Source organism: Nicotiana tomentosiformis, chromosome 8, assembly GCF_000390325.3.
Source record: "Nicotiana tomentosiformis chromosome 8, ASM39032v3, whole genome shotgun sequence".
Classification (NCBI taxonomy): domain Eukaryota; kingdom Viridiplantae; phylum Streptophyta; class Magnoliopsida; order Solanales; family Solanaceae; genus Nicotiana; species Nicotiana tomentosiformis.
Window position 1 is genome coordinate 37,771,877 of NC_090819.1, and position 16,714 is coordinate 37,788,590.

General features: G+C 37.3%; 1 protein-coding gene across 4 annotated transcripts; it reads right to left on the bottom strand.

The window, feature by feature from the left end:
• Nucleotides 1–803: 803 nt before the first annotated feature.
• Nucleotides 804–10,419, bottom strand: LOC104085499 (protein RDM1-like). Of its 4 annotated transcripts, none has more exons than XM_009589545.4 (5): nucleotides 10,230–10,387; nucleotides 8,419–8,465; nucleotides 7,949–8,044; nucleotides 6,261–6,410; nucleotides 804–1,362 (listed from the first exon to the last, which is right to left on the bottom strand). In XM_009589545.4, the coding sequence occupies exons 2-5, from the start codon at nucleotides 8,429–8,431 to the stop codon at nucleotides 980–982; spliced, it is 642 nt and encodes a 213-aa protein (XP_009587840.1). In that variant the 5' UTR covers nucleotides 8,432–8,465; nucleotides 10,230–10,387; the 3' UTR covers nucleotides 804–979. The 4 variants fall into 4 exon arrangements, with proteins under 4 accessions (XP_009587840.1, XP_009587839.1, XP_009587841.1 ...); XM_009589544.4 differs by having other exon boundaries at nucleotides 7,949–8,056; XM_009589546.4 differs by lacking the exon at nucleotides 7,949–8,044 and having other exon boundaries at nucleotides 10,230–10,419.
• Between the last annotated feature and the right edge of the window lie 6,295 nt (nucleotides 10,420–16,714).

Consider the following 16,714-nt stretch of genomic DNA (forward strand, 5'->3'; position numbering starts at 1 on the left):
GTGACTTATCCTTCGGTAGCTTTCACTAACAAACAAGGTCATTGCAACTTATCCGAATTCAGGTCCTTTTTCTTTGTACATCTAATTCTTCAAATGAATTGACTATCACTTGATCATGCTCTTCAAGTACGGAGTTAGCTAAGTGATCTGTAAGTTCATTTCCTTCTTACGCATGATGTGCTTGCATCACCTAGACTTTACATCTTTATAGAAGGTCCTTTGCTTCCTTGATCAGCACTGCTATACTGGTTTTCAGCTTCCACCTATTACATTATTTAACATCAATGAATCAGTTTGCAATATGGAAGGTGAATAAACCTGGTGATGCACACAATAATTGATGGCTTCAGGGATGGCTATAGTTTCAGCAAACGCATGCTTCATTTCTCCAGCCTATGCATGAACTAGATTATCTCCGGATGAATCTCGCACACAAAATGCAAATTATCTCCTCCTCGAACTAGCTCTAGAGACCCCATCAGTTCCATTTTAACCAACCCATTAGAGGCAATTCCCGTAACACTTTGGTATGGCGTTCTCGCATAATTTTAGGCGTTCTATGGCATATAGTATGTTATTTTATTGTTAAATCATTGAATTATTATTTTTCGAAACTCTTTCTGAACCTAAAGCTGAGCTAACCGAAGATTCCGAATTAAGAAGTTTTAATAGGCTAAGGCACATTTCTGATCGGAAATCGGGATGTCGCATTTCCTTAAAGTTGACTACTGCAAAAAAACTTGTACATGTACTTACTGCTTCACCACGTATGGCACAAACACAAGATCACCATATAGCCCATGTGCTGAAAACATATTACTTTATCAACATGTGAAAGCAGGAGATAAACTCAAAGAAGTCATTACAATTTTTCATATAACATGGTTGTTTGGAAAGGGTGATGGAGATTAAATTTTTTTTCCCAAGTAGAAGGTTAATGAGTCTAGACCAAGTCAATGAAGATAGATTAGCAAATAATCTACTTTGTTGAATTCTGCAGCTTTGGGAAAATTGGATCAACATAGGCATGATACATAGGATCAGCAAGCCAAAGTTCAGCAATGTAATGATGAGATGAGGCACGCCTATGAACTTCTTCAATAAGCCAGATGCTTGCTTCAGCTTTGCTAGGATGTATGATGGTATCTAATGGAACGTCATCATCGTTGGTGTCGAACCTCATTTGATCCCACTGCTTCATGTGGACATTGGTTAGGTAGTGCAGTGGTTGTCCATATAACTGTTTAATGGATGCGGCTAATCCCGCCCATGAGGTGAAAGGGATAACAGAGCCACGGTGTGTGGGAATAGGAACCAACTGCATGTACTCCTGGTACATTCTTGCTCTTCTTATCATTGAATCTGTAATGCAGAGCCTATAAGACTAGTTATACAGATATAATACATGAAATAACAGGTAAACTCTAATCTTGCACCGTGGTCAATTGTCTGGAAACTACAACAACAATAACCCAGTATAATCCCACTAATGAGGTATGGGGAGGGTAGTGTGTACGCAAACCTTACCCCTACCCTGGGGTAGAGAGGCTGTTTCCGATAGACCCTCGGCTACCACTAGTCTGGAAACTAGTTTGAATTAAGAATTCAACATAAACTATGTAAAACGATGTTCATACTAAAAAAGAAAAAGAAAAAGCAAAAGTAACTCCTTCGAACATTAGTACTATTATCAAAGAGACCTCTCAATGCTCATTCACATTAGAAAAGATAAACTGAATATAGATTTATGGACGAGATTTTCCTGGGAATCAAACAGAAGCTACTTGTAGCCAAAGATCAGTCAACTTGTACATATGGATAGGAAGCAACACAGATATACTTCTTTTCGTCAAATTTCAATAAGGTTAAAAATTGACATGGAAGGGTATCTTCTAACCCTTTCACATCTAATCTTCTCGTTTTTTACTAACCAGAGGAGAAACAATCCGTACAGCTTCTTTTACTTCTTCTCCACCAGCTCTGGTATAATGTGAACCTATGCATTAGTTATGCAACTATTAGTTTATACACCCTATTTGGTATTATCCTATGCATAACAAATGCATAGGAAACCATGGTATTAACAATGCAATGGGTTTTAATGCATGCATTAGCTTAGTTAAAGACAAAATTGCCCTTCAAAATTTATGCTTGATTAAAATATGTTATTATATTAATGCAAGTTTGATATAAAGTTTGATACTGAAATTGCTCCCGCTATTTATATCTATACTCCGCCAATTTCTTCGTTGTAAATTTATAAATCTGTACTCTACTACTACGTACTGGAATGCACTTGAAATCAACTCATTTTCCTTTTATTGTTTTAGTTCAAACTTTCTTTGCCTAATAATCTAAGAAAGTGGGAAATAAAATTATATTCCTAGTAGATAAATAAATACTTAGCACATTTTCTTTTTTATAAATAAATATTCAGTTCTATACTACAATATAGGTAGACAAATCAAATAATTTTTTTTAAACCTTTTTCATATAAAAACATTCCTCAACATATGTTTCTTTTAAGAAGATAAAGTGATGGACTAGTTATGTGGGTATTTTTGTAGACAAATAATTCTTTTAGAAATTGTGCAATGCTTTAATACATTAAACCAAACAATGAATAAGAAATATGTCAGCATAACTAATATCAGCATTAATAATACACCATATTCAGCATTATTCTTATGCACCCTACCAAACGACCCCTTAGTGTTTCATGATCCATTTATTGGAGAAGAAAAAAGGAATACAAGCAAACATCTAGAGTTTGTCCAGATGCAGAATTTGCACTTTCATTTTATGAAAACCTCCTAATTCTACAATCATTTTTACTTTGTTTTGATTTCCCAAGGTTGCAGAAAACTTGCTTGAAAAAGAGAAACATTATCATCATTTTCAGCCCCAAGACAAAGTTAATGCTCCATTATTCTTAAAGCCCATACAGATCCAGAACCAAGAAAAAGAAAAGAATGAAGAGGAAACAGGAAGAATCTACGCGCATTGTGCAATTGGAAGCAAAATGATGAGATAAGAGATGGGAAAAGTGGGAGGAGCTCAGATGTCTTTGTGCACACTCAAAGAGCAGGCTTTCTTGTTGCTGGTGGTTGTGTTCTGGACATAAGCTGGAGAAAAAGGGATAAAAACACCAGATGGGAGAGGATAAGCGACAGGAGAAACATGAAAACTAGGAGTTTTATTCAGCAGGTAGATTCATCAATGAGGTGATGGTGTTAGTCCACAGGTTTTCCTTCCTTTTCTTTATTGGTGAGATTTTCCTTCCTTTTCTTTTGCAAGCATTTTGCTCAAAGGGTTGAAGAGAGAAAATGTTTTTCTTTGATCAATAAGGATAAAAAAATATTTGTCCTTGTTCACTAATAAATTGACTAATTAAACTCATGTTTCCATAGTCAATTTGATCCACATTGAATACGGGACACAAACACCTACAAGAAGATCTCTTGAATTTATGTAAAGGCCGCTTGGATTTATCCATGGTTTGTTTGTTTAATTTATTCCTTTGAGAGATAGAGGAAGTTCATATCATCAAAATCTATGGAAGCATTGGTTTATGCATTCCTGTTCTCGACTCTACTCTAGGGATAAATTTTTCTATCTTTTTTTGAGAATTATCAAGAATTCCAACTAAGAAGGTGAAATGATTTTCTATTAACTCAGTTTAAGTACTAAGCCTCCTGATCAGTACTTCAACTAGTCTCCATGTTCCTCAAATGAATCTCACCAAAAATGGGAAGTACTAATTGCTCTTTCCAAAATGCTTTGTTTATCAAAACCTATTAGCGTAAATTCTCCTTTTATTCAACAGAAGTGTTCTCCCTCCTTCATTTTTTTCCTCAAGAAAGAAGAATATTTTATGAATTTAGATCTAGATAGACTTTTCAGTTTAAATGCTTGCTTCTGTAAATGCTAAATACTGGTAGTATTGTCTTCAAGTGGCTACTCTCTATGGCACCCTTGAGGGCATCTCCAACCCTCCCCCACTTCTCCAAAATGCAGTCCTCTTTTGCCAAAATGTGGCTCCAATACTCCCCCATTTTTGCCCCCAAAATGGGGATGAATAGTGTTACTCCAAATTTGGAGTGATACTATTCATCTCCTCCATTACTATTCATCCTTACTTTATTATTATTTTTATTATTTAACTCTTTTAATTTATCTCTTTATATATACCTAATTATGTTTATGTAATATCTTTATAATATTAATTTTACATCTTAACTTTGACGTAAAATTTTGATAAATTAATTTTCGTGCATTTATTATTTTATGTAAAATTGTAAGTTAATTTTATTATAAGTTATTTTTAGGTAAATTAATTTCATTTATGGGAGCATACTAAAGGTGGAAGTTGAATATTTATGTAATATTTAATCTGAATTTTACCATAATGTAATATGTATTTAATTAACTTGTATCTCAATTATTTCGCTTTTATTTGAATTATCCATTAATATATATAATCTATAATATTTGCTTACAAATTATATTATTTAAAAATTTATGGTATAAAATAATTTTATATTAAATTATATGTGATGAATATGTAAAAAAGAAAAAAAGATAGAATTTCTTTAATAGAAATAAGAAAATAAAATTTAAATAAAAGATAATAATATAATATTGAAGAGAGAGAGAAGAATATAAAATGGAATATTCTTTTTTAGAGTAAAAAATGGAGTAATGGTTAGAATAACTTTATTCCATTTTGGAGCTTACTCCATTTTGGAGGAGAAAATGGAGGCAAGGGTTGGAGATGGCCCGAGAAACCAAAATTAATCTGGCTTCAAGGCTAAGAATGAGAAAGCAGAAATTTTGAAATAAAATTTTACTCAACAGATTCATGTCTAAAAGATTATGTATCAAGTTTGATTAGACAAGTTTTATAATGTTTCATTATGAAAGTTCCACTTTGCACATTCTTTTTGATAGCCGCTTTTGCACATTTTGTTATCAGAGCCAATACCATATTTAGGATGGGAAATGAAATTCTTTACAAAGAATATTATTCAAATCACTTCTATCTGGATGCTCTTAGATTACATTATCAAACAAGTGGAACTGACAATGTTATCAGATCTTATACGTTAAATTGCATAAAGGCTTTGTATAAAAAGTTCATCTGAAGATCCTGTGTGGCTGAACTTGATACAAACCAAGGAACACTACTTACACAAGTACACATCAAGCCTCACGACCTTTCACTAGATCACAAGCAAGAGAACTAAGGGACTTACAAATCTTTACAAAGAAGTGGGATGTCTTGGAGATCAAGTTGGAAGCTCGTTGAAGACTTACAATGTCTTATATGTTTTGCCTAAAGAGGAGGAGTTGAAAGAAGACCATTTGGAGCCTCAAATTATTTTCTTTTAAGTGTATTTATCTTAGGCCTTCTTCAAGGATAATTTTGTCTTTCATTGACCCTATTCAAACCTAGTGTAAAAGAATAATGATGAGGGTTATTTCCTCTTTAGCTTATTTTGCATATTGATGATGGTTTCTAAGGAGCTATGGCTTCCAACTTGTTGATCTAGACTTCCAAGGTGTATTCACAAGGGGAATCATTCCTCTTGAGGGTAATCCTATAGTTTTAGGTTCACTTTGTTTGTAGTTGATAGGTAATTGATTCTTATCAATTGCTTCTGCTTCTCAATTACTTCTTTGTTGGGTCTAATCAAAAATTTATTGCTTGCCTTTATTTTGTTGTTTTTCCACATTAAAATTCCTACCTGAACTCCATTACAGAATTTTATACTAACACCAAAAACTACTAGATAAACTGCCTGATAAATGTTATATTAATTTAACAGATTCCTTCCAGGCATTATGCTACCATCTTTACTTGTGCATGAACTGCTTTCTAAATTCTAATCACACTTGAGCAACCGACAGTTTGATGTGAGAAATGTTGGCCCAAATAACCTAAATTCCTAGCTCCGTCTTTGATTCTTGAGTTCCCGTACTAAAAGAGGACGCAAGCTTGCGTAAATAAAAGAAACATGAAACACTACACCAACAGCCTAACTAGATCCTCATGTATTGAACAAAAACGTAAGTATCTCTACCTACAACATACCTCAAACTTAATCAAGAGACGAGGTTTCTCCTTTTTCCAGTTTTTCACAGTGATAAAGCAACTGGAGTGTTTTTCCGCTAAGGGAACATATGCAGACACTTCTAGTAGATTGAGAAACAAGACTCTACTCGACAATTATGTGAATTATGACACACAATTTCAGTACCTTCAGAAATAAGTTCGTTAACAGGTTGACCAGTGGTGATATAATTTTTCAGCTGTTTGTTTTCTGTTTTGCGATCATCTGTATCAGAGGAAGATGAGTCGCCCGATGAGATATCCACCTGCTCACCAAATGGCGCTGCTCTCTCCATATCTGTAAAATTGCAGTCATTTGGAGAAAATAAAAACATGCTAGCAGCTTCAACATTTGAAAACTTTGATGAAACTATTTAACTTTAATTTGACGACTCATCTTGGGACGAATGAGTTTAAAAGTCAGTGTGTACTCCCAAGTCCTATAAAGGAAAATAAAAAAATGAATGTAGGATATGAGTTATTTGATTTGATCCCATATACAAGTAAGAGAATAAGAAAATATTTAAATCAACACAGCTCATCAATGAACTGAATGAGCAACTGGCCAGAAAGCCATACAATTCTAATAGACCACTATTTTGATTTCTATACGTAAAATCCTAGTGTAGAGTCTAATATCCAACAGTTAAAAGTTCATCACGGTTAGCAGATTCAACAAAATTCATGCAATGCTCAGATCATTCCTTTTCTCTGCATATATGCTTAATTCATCATAAACTGCATGCTAAAATTAAGAATAGTACGAACTGAAACCCACTCTAACAAGGGCCCATTCTCTAATAATCAAGAATCTTGCCCATTCTCTAATAATGAAGAATCTTCATAGACAATTAAATTAATAATTATTAGATATATTAGCTTCCAAGTTCGATTGGATAGACATATTTGGATAAGAGGATACCTTCAAAATTGTTTTTTCTATGGACTTAACTTACACTATCAATCTAAATAACTTGTTATACCTGGTAATCTGTCTTGTTTTTCAAGTTTACTAATTGCCGTTTTATGTCTAGTTACATGTAATTATCTGTTAGGTACCTGATAGAGTAAAATGTGTATACAAGATAAACTTTTTTTCTAAAGATATTCCTTTTTTTGGGGGTAAAATAATTAGATTTGAATTGGTTCGAAACTAAAATCCAATGTTCAAATATTAAGGATTCCATAAATGACTTTCTCCCTAATTGAAACCCACAATATCATGATAAATTGTTCATCTTTTATCTTCTACTAGTCTCAGGGTACGTGCTTTTGCGCGTGTACCCCATATTAATGAGTAGATAATTTCAATAAAATATTGTTGAGTTGTCCCACATCGGTGGAATTTGAGGTCCTTGGTCTCCTTATATGGTTTTGGTCAATCCTCACCTCATAAGCTAGCTTTTGGGTTGAGTGCCCAAGGTCCATTTATCATGGTATCAGAGTCAGGCTCATCCCAATTATTGTTACCGATGTTGGGCCCCCATTTATGTTGTCCACGCTCCAGTTTGCAGGCCTGGGCGTGAGGGGAGTGTTGAGTTGTCCCACATCGGTGGGATTTGAGGTCTTTGGTCTCCTTATATGGTATTGGGCAATTCTCACCTCATAAACTAGCTTTTGGTGTTAGAGTTAAGTCCAAGGTCCATTTATCAAATATATTAAACAATGTATTTGATAAATACTGATCTCATTTAGGTAACTTAATAAAAGAAGAAATTCTGCTCTACGGAAGTCCTCAAATGCCTTATTTTGATTTTTGAGTATTTTTGAGGATATTTACCTAAAAATAAACAGGTAATACAAAAATACTTTTATCACGATTCTTCAAAGATTTACCTGAAATTTCTTGTTCATGTCCACTATGGTTTCCATCATTTAACTTTGTTGCATTTGATTCAATATATTTGTTCATCCTCCGAATGGCATAAGCAACTTTGCGTTGGTATACAAAAAGAAAATAATATTTTTGATGAAGTATGAGATAATATTAAAAGCATGTCGAAGACGCAAAATAGAGCAATGTACAGGTTATAAAACAAAAGAGAGTTTGCTAGCCCTATTATAGATAATCTTATGCTACGGATTGGGAGCTAACAAAATCCAAAAATGATTCAGGTGAGCTACCAGGGGAGCGATACTCCAGCTACATAACAAAATAAAACAATTAGCCTTAAGGGATAAGGGAGTAAGTTGGAGTTGATAATCCATCAAAACACCTTCTATTCATTTCTGTCCAAAATTTAATTTAATTACCACAATTAACAATATCTTAAAGAACATAATGTGTTAGTTAAAAGTAATTCTACCTTGTTGTGTCATATGTATTTGATGAATAATGGAAAATATCTTGCGCCTGCGGCATGCAAAAAACTTGTTAATATCGCATTCAAATTGAATTAGAGACATTCAGCCAAATTAGAAACATATACTGAGTAAAAATTCTAAACTAAATATTAAATGCTAAGTCAGAAAATGTTGCTCCTTAATATGAAACAAAATCAAAATTGAACCAATCAGTAAGTATCAAGAACAAAAAAATAAATTGGAGCTTATAGTATTAAGAGAATGTTACACCACTAATCATTTACAATTTTTAGTTTTTTATGAGTTATTGAGTCGTCATCACTCCTTACCCGATGGTTTGTGGTGTAGTTGTTGTTTTTGGATTGTTGGTGTGTTTTCCTTCTTTTCCAAAATGATTTATATAAGGTAAAATTTTATTTTTAAAGTCCTAAATATTAGGGCTTCATACCTAGTTAAGATAAGGAATGATTTAGTAAGAAAAACTTTAGTTGTTTATAAATGGAGTAACAATTTTGTCTAATGTGCAATCCATCTTTAAAGGGTAAAAAAGTCAATAACATTTCGCACATGGTTTTCGTGCTTTTTATAAATGTGGGGAAATAATATACTTGGTTAAAATATTTTGGAAAGTATTTTCTGTGGGAAAACAAGTTACTCTTCCTTATGGAGTAGTAAAAACAAGTTCCATAAGTGGCATTCCACACTAATTGTCACCTCCCCATCCCCCAACACCAAAAAACCCCACCCTACTCCCATAGTGTTTGCCCCGTGCTCGTGCGGCACTATTGTCTACTTACTTACCAAACACAAAGATATAAGTAAGTGTTTACCCTTAAACTGGATAACAATTAAACTTATAGTGTGGTTCTAAGGACACGTGATTTCACTTAATACCAATTGATAAATATAAAGATTAATAACAGAAATGAACTATAAAGTAAAGCAAACCAGTGTTAGAATGGAACTCAACCCTCGAGTTTGGATACCCTCGAACTGGTTGATGTAAGAACAATTAAAATATAACAAGCTGATGAACAAGAGTATAAACGAGAAAGAGAATTATATTGCTTTGATATCTGTGAACAATGTGTGTTACAGATAATTAGAACCCCCTTTAAATAGTAGAGAAATTCCACTTATGGTATAATTCTAATTATAGAAGAAAATCCCATGATTAGCTAATTAACCGTTTCTGATTTGATCTGTTTCGAGATTTACGCCATGATCCTCGACCAGTCACGGATATCTCGCCTTTCTGTTATTGTGCTATCTTCGATCTTGCTCGATGCCTGTCTCATTTGGCTTCGATCGCTACTAGCCTCGATCTCGACAGGTACCTCGATTCTGAGCTCGGTACCTTATCCTCGTGATTTAGTCTATTCCGTTACGAGGCCATCCTTCGATGCAACCTTCCGGTCTCGGTCAAATAGTAAAATCGGTGGGCTCTGTTTTAACCGTATACGGTAAGAAACACACATTTTCTAGAAAAATATATTTTCCATCATACCAAACACGCCCTTTATGTTTTTTTCCTTTTCCGTTGTCGGTTAGATTCTTCATACGGAAAAAAAATTATCAAATAGTAGGTGTTATGATTGAAAAGAATATCACAAGCTCATTAAACTTATTAACTACAACTTATTCTAAAATAAAACAAATATCTAGTAAGACTATAAACGAACATTATGGTGCGATTCACTAAAATTTATGGATTGCCATTAAAATTCCATTGCAGAAAGGGATAAGGTTTTTTGCTAACTAAGACACATAGAAATGGATTATAAAGACAAAGCACGCAAGAGAATAAATTTACCAAATTCCGTTAGCGGCAGAGTGATTATGAGCAGCTTAATTAGCGGCAGAGAAGAGGAACTTTAGCGACCTGGTAAACAAAATCTTTTGAAAAACTGTTGTTTGATGCACTATACAAAGGTTTACTCTGTAACCAAAAGGGTTTAATTTATTTAAAGGGGGATCCAATTATATTATGGGTTATATTTATGGGTCTGGGTTTTAAAATGAACCCATTAGGTCTTGTTTAAATGGCCTCCACATGTCCGTCCGTTAAAAGTAAAATTAGTGCTGGGTGTACCTCAATAAATCTGGTATTTAATTTTTGTCAAGTATCTTTTAACTTTGTTGTATAGGTCAAAATCTGTCTTTAGATTATTTAAATCAAGATAATACTAAAAAAAGAATTTTCAAGTCATCATTTGTCGAGATGGCCCAAGAAGCAGCAAAGTCTGTGGTCGAAGTGTCAACAAGAGTCGTAGTTGAGGTGCCAACAAAGAACGAGATCGAGATCGAATACCATTGACTGAGTTGTAACAACTAGTTTTCAAGATAGGACATTAAAGAAAATATTCTAGTGGATATTCTCTGCACTTGTACTATTAGGATTTCTTAGGAACATGTCACATATAAATAGAAAAGGAGATAGTGATAGGGGCATGTGATATTCATTTGTAAAGAACACACTTTGACTAAAAGATTCATCTCTCTCTCTTGCTAAGATACAAACACCATCTTTTCACTAAGATTCTTGTCCATACTTTTCCATCAGATCCGAGAATAACTCGAATATTCAAGGATTTGTCTATCATTCATCATTGTCAGGAGGAACCTCCGCCTATTCCAGCCTTTATTGGGTGAATCATTCCTCTTATTTACTTAAATGTCATTTATTGCTACTCATTATTATATTATTGAATGTTATATTATTGCTGTTGACTTCTAGAACATTTATTACATATTATTGCCTTCGTTCGAACAGACTCACATGACATTTATTATTTTTTTAACAACCCTATCTAAGGATATTATTGTTAGCTAAGATTAACCCTTGTTCACATAGATTTAATTATTTGAACCAAGATCTATATTTTTTTGTCAAACAATTTGGCGCCGTCTATGGGAATTTCTTAGTTAAACTTTTAGTTTCCTCTAGATCTACAACTAGCACAGGTCACTGACGTAAAAAAAAAAAAAAAAAAAACAAGACCTCCTTTCTTTGTGTACACAAAATCCTACATGGCAGGTAACCGAGAAAAAAGGACAAGAATAACGAGTGACCTCCCAACCAACCTCATGAATGCCATCAACAAAAGTTGTGAAACGGCAGATGAGGACACGACGCCCAACGCGTCCCCCAGGCGAGATGGGTCACCGCCCCCACACTACAGCATAACAAAACCTCGTGGTAAATGAGCCTCCACGTCTGCAGAGGAAGGGACACCCACAACTGTAAAAAAAAAATACTCCTCTAGGCGTGGCTAACTAACACGCTAACAAGCGTCCTTAGCAAGACCGCTCCAGGAACGACTTCAGAAACCGCAAGGACTTGCACGATCTAGCAAACAGATGAGTAGTGCAACCAACCCCTCCCTCCAGCGGCATGTATGACTTACAATGTCATCGATAGTGCAGGTGACAACGCCCTAGCCACCATTCTAAAAAGGATGGATGAAATGAAAAATGAAAACAAGGCGCTCCGAGACTAGATGAAAGAGCATCAAGAACGGGTTGATAAGATACCAGGCGCTCCTAAGCTGCTGCCGAAAAGGGACGCCGGCCAGTTCGTGAGCAACAGTACAATGACGATGCAGCCCCGCATGCCATACCAAAGACCTTCAAAATGCCAGTGTATTGTGATATTTCTCGGATCGGTATTGGATGTATTTTGATGTAGGAGGGTAGAGTGATTGCTTATGCTTCGCGTCAGTTGAAGCCTCATGAGAAGAACTACCCTGTCCATGATTTGGAGTTAGATGTCATCGTTCATGCATTGAAGATTTGGAGGCATTATCTCTACGATGTGTCTTGTGAGGTATTAACAGATCATCGGAATCTCCAGTATTTGTTCAAATAGAAGGATCTAAATTTGAGGCAGCGGAGATGGTTGGAGCTTCTAAAGGGCAATGATATCACTATTCTGTATCATTTCAGGAAGGCCAATATGGTGGCCGATACCTTGAGTAGAAAGGCGATGAGTATGGGTAACGTTGCGTTCATTCCTGTTAGTGTGAGACCTCTTGCAGTTGATGTTCAGGCCTTGCCAACCAGCTCGTGAGATTAGATGTTTCGAAGCCCAACTGGGTTCTATCTTGTGTGGTATCTCGGTCTTCCTTATACGATCGCATCAGAGAGCGCTAGTATGATGATTCCCATTTGCTTGTCCTTAAGAACACGGTTCTGCACGGTGATTCCAGAGATGTTACCATTGGAAATGATGGGGTATTGAGGATGCATGGTCGGATTTGTGTGCCTAATGTGGATGGGCTACGTGAGTTGATTCTTGAGGAGGCCCATAGTTCGCAGTATTACATTCATCCGGGTGCCGCGAAGACGTATTAGGACTTGAGGAAGCATTACTGGAGGAGAATGAAGAAGGATATAGTAGGGTTTGTAGCTCGGTGCCTCAACTGTCAGCAGGTAAAGTATGAGCATCAAAGTCCAGGCGGATTGCTTCAGAGGTTAGAGATTCCAGAGTGGATATGGGAGCAGATCACCATGGATTTTGTAGTTGGGCTCCCACGGACTTTGAGGACGTTCGATGTTATTTAGGTGATTATGGATTGGCTGACCAAGTCCGTGCACTACACTCCAGTGGGGACTACTTATTCTTCGGAGCGGTTGGCTGAGATTTACATCCGAGAGATTGTTCGCCTCCACGGCGTGCCAGTGTCCATCATTTCAGATCGAGGCACGCAGTTTACATCGCAGTTTTGGAGGGCCGTACAGCGAGAGTTGGGTACCCAGGTTGAGTTGAGCATAACGTTTCACCCTCAGACGGACGGACAGTCTGAGCGCACTATTCAGTTATTGGAGGTTCATGGGATCATTTTCTGCCACTCGTGGAGTTTGCCTACAACAACAGCTACCAGCCGAGCATTCAGATGGCTCCGTATGAGGCTTTGTATGGGAGACGACGTAGATCTCCGGTGGGTTGGTTTGAGCTGGGTGAGGCTAGGCTATTGGGTACTGACATGGTCCAAGATGCTTTGGACAAGGTTAAGATGATTCAGGAGCGGCTTCGTATGGCGCAGTCTAGACAGAAGAGTTATACCGACAGGAAAGTTCGTGATGTTACTTACATGGTCGGGGACAAGGTACTTCTCAAGGTCTCACCCATGAAGGGTGTTGTGAGATTCAGAAAGAAGGGCAAGTTGAGCCCTCGGTATATTGGGTCGTTTGAGGTACTTTAGTGGATTGGAGAGGTGGCTTACAAGCTTGCCTTGCCACCTAGTTTGTCGAGTGTGCATCCAGTATTTCATGTTTCTATGCTCCGAAAGTATGTCAGTGATTTGTCTCATGTTTTGGATTACAACACAGTTCAGTTGGATGGTGATCTGACTTATGATGTGGAGCCGGTGGCCATTTTGGATCGGCAGGTTCGAAAGTTGAGGTCAAAGGACATAACTTCAGTAAAGTTGCAGTGGAGAGGTCATAAAGTCGAGGAGGCTACTTGGGAGACCGAGCGGGAGATGCGGAGCACATATTCACACCTATTTGAGACTCCATGTATGTTTCTAGACCCATTCGAGGACGAACGTTTGTTTAAGAAGGGGAGGATGTAACGACTCGACCGGTCGTTTTGAGAGTTGTTGCCCCGTTCCCCCATTTATTGCTCATTTTGTACTTTATAGCTGTTATGTGACTTGTCGGGGTAGTCGGTTCGGGTTTGGAGAGATTTCAGAATGAAATGAGACACTTAGTCTCAATGTTGGAAGCTTAAGTTGAAAAGGTTGACCGGATGTTGACTTATGAGTAAATGATTCCGGAATGGAGTTTTGATTTTTCCGTTAGCTCCGTTAAGTGATTTTGACTTAGGAGCGTGTCCGGATTGTGATTTGGAGGCCCGTTGTTGAATTAGGCTTGAAATGGCAAAAATTGGATTATTGAAAAAGTTTACCGGGAGTAGACTTTTTGATATTGGGATAAGATTGAAATTTAGGAAGTTGGAGTAGGTCCGTAATGTCAAATATGACTTTTGTGCAAAATTTGGGGCCAATCGGACGTGATTTGATAGGTTTCAACGTCGTTTGTAGAAGTTGAATTTTCTTAGTTTCAATAGGCTTGAATTGGGGTGCGATTCGTATTTTTGAAGTTGTTTGATGTGATTTGAGGGCTCGACTAAATTCGTATGAGATTTTAGGACTGGTTGGTATGTTTGGTTTAGGTCCCGGGGGCCTCGGGTTGATTCCAGATGGTTAACGGATCAAAAGTTGAACTTAAGAAGTTGCTGAAGTTGGGGTATGCTGGTTTAATCGCACCTGCGGAGCTTTGATCGCAGGTGCGGGCTCTGATGCGCAGATGCGGAGTTTGGAGGGGTGTGAGCATGTGGTCGCAGGTGCGAAGGATTTTCCGCACCTGTGTGGCCGCAGGTGTGGCGAGAGGGGCGCAGAAGCGGAAGGCGCGCAGGTGCGTTAGGGAATTTCGCATCTGTGTGACCCTAGATGCGGCACGAGGACCACAGAAGCGGAAGTGGATAGATGAGCTGGGACCGCAGAAGTGACTTGGATGCTCGCAGAAGCGAGCCCGTAAAAGCAGAGTGAGGAACTGCGGGAGCGGATAGGGCCGCAGATGCATAGGTGATGTCGCTTCTGCGATACCGCAGAAGCGGTTAAGTTCCCTCAGAAGCGAAAGTGCTGGGCAGATTATTAAATAAGGGTTCGCGGTTTTGGCCTCATTTCAAACATTTCAAGCTCGGGTTTGGGTGATTCTTGCGAGAATTTTCGAGGGGATTCTTGAGGTTAGTCCTTATGCTCATTTTCGATCAATAATATTGCTTTCCCATTGATTTTCCCACCTAGTTGGTGTGTATTTAAGGTGTAAATTAGAAGTTTGAGGCTAGGGATTTGGAGAGTTTGATTTGGGGATTTAGGTGACGATTGGGTGTCGGAGTTTGATATATTTGGTATAGTTAGACTCGTGGTTGAATGGGCTTTCGGGTTTTTTTTAACTTTTATCGAATTTCGAGAGTTGACTTTTGACTTTTGATTAATATCTTAGCATTTTCTTATAGAGTTGATTCCTTTAGCCCGTATTGATTATATAGAATTATTTATGGCTAGATTAGAGGCATTCGGAGGCCGTTTCGCGAGGCAAGGATATATTGGAGTAGAGATTTGCTCGGATTGAGGTAAGTAACAGTTCTAAATCTGGTTCTGAGGGTATGAAATCACGTATTATATATCTTATGACTGGTTTATAGGTGACGCACATGCTAGGTGACGGGCGTGTGGGCGTGTACCGTAGGAATTGTGACTTGGTCAAATTCCATGGAATTGTATAATTTAAATTCTGTTGTTATCCATATATTCTTTGTGTGTTATAACAAATGAACTGCAAACTATGTTAGAAATTATGGTTAGGCTATGTGCTGGTGTTGTAGGGACCCACAGAGACCGTGTTACATGTTAAATTGCATGCTAAATTGCTATTGTACTCAGTCTCTATTTTACTTGCATATCATATCTCAGTCTCTTTTGTTCCTTGTTGATACATTACATCATTTATGTTTGGGCTGATTCTTCATGATTTCTGAGTGCCCAAGAGACTGGAGAGGTTGGTGATTAAGTTGGGGTCTGAGTGCCGAGCTGTGAGTAATATATCTATATATTTGGATCGGGTTGCACGCCGCAACGAGCCTTATGGTTGTATATATGTGAATCGGTTTGCACACCGCAACGAGCTTTATGGCTATATCTATTTATGGGATCGGGCTACACGCCGCATCATGTTTCATTGATTTATGCCATAATTGACTTGATATAGCGCTTGGGCTGAAGGAGTCCCTTCGGAGTCTGTACACATCCCCAGTGAGCGTAGGTACCTATTGAGTGCGAGTGCCGAGTGCTGAGCGACTGAGAGGAATGAGTGATTGTGAGGTTGGAGTAAATGGGAGGACTGAGTGACTGTTGCTCTGAGAGGATGTATTTGATTTCATTATTGCTGCACTTATATGTCATACCTCACGGTCTTGAAATTTCTGAAAGATATTATATTCTGCTTCACTTGGACTTGCCATGTGTTAACTGATTTGACTTAAATTGTCGAACTTGAGAGCATGCCTACTTTCCTATGTTGAAATTACTGAAATTGAACCATAATTGTAAAGCTCGTTACTACTTTCAGATCTTTATTTAGTCTTGTTAGTTACTGAGTTGGTTGTACTCACGCTACACCTTGCACTTTGTGTGCAGATCCAGGTGTTTTCGAACACAGTGGGTGTTGATTCACTACGCAGTTAACCCTTCGGAGATCTCGAGGTAGCTGCTCGGCATTTTCGCAGACCTT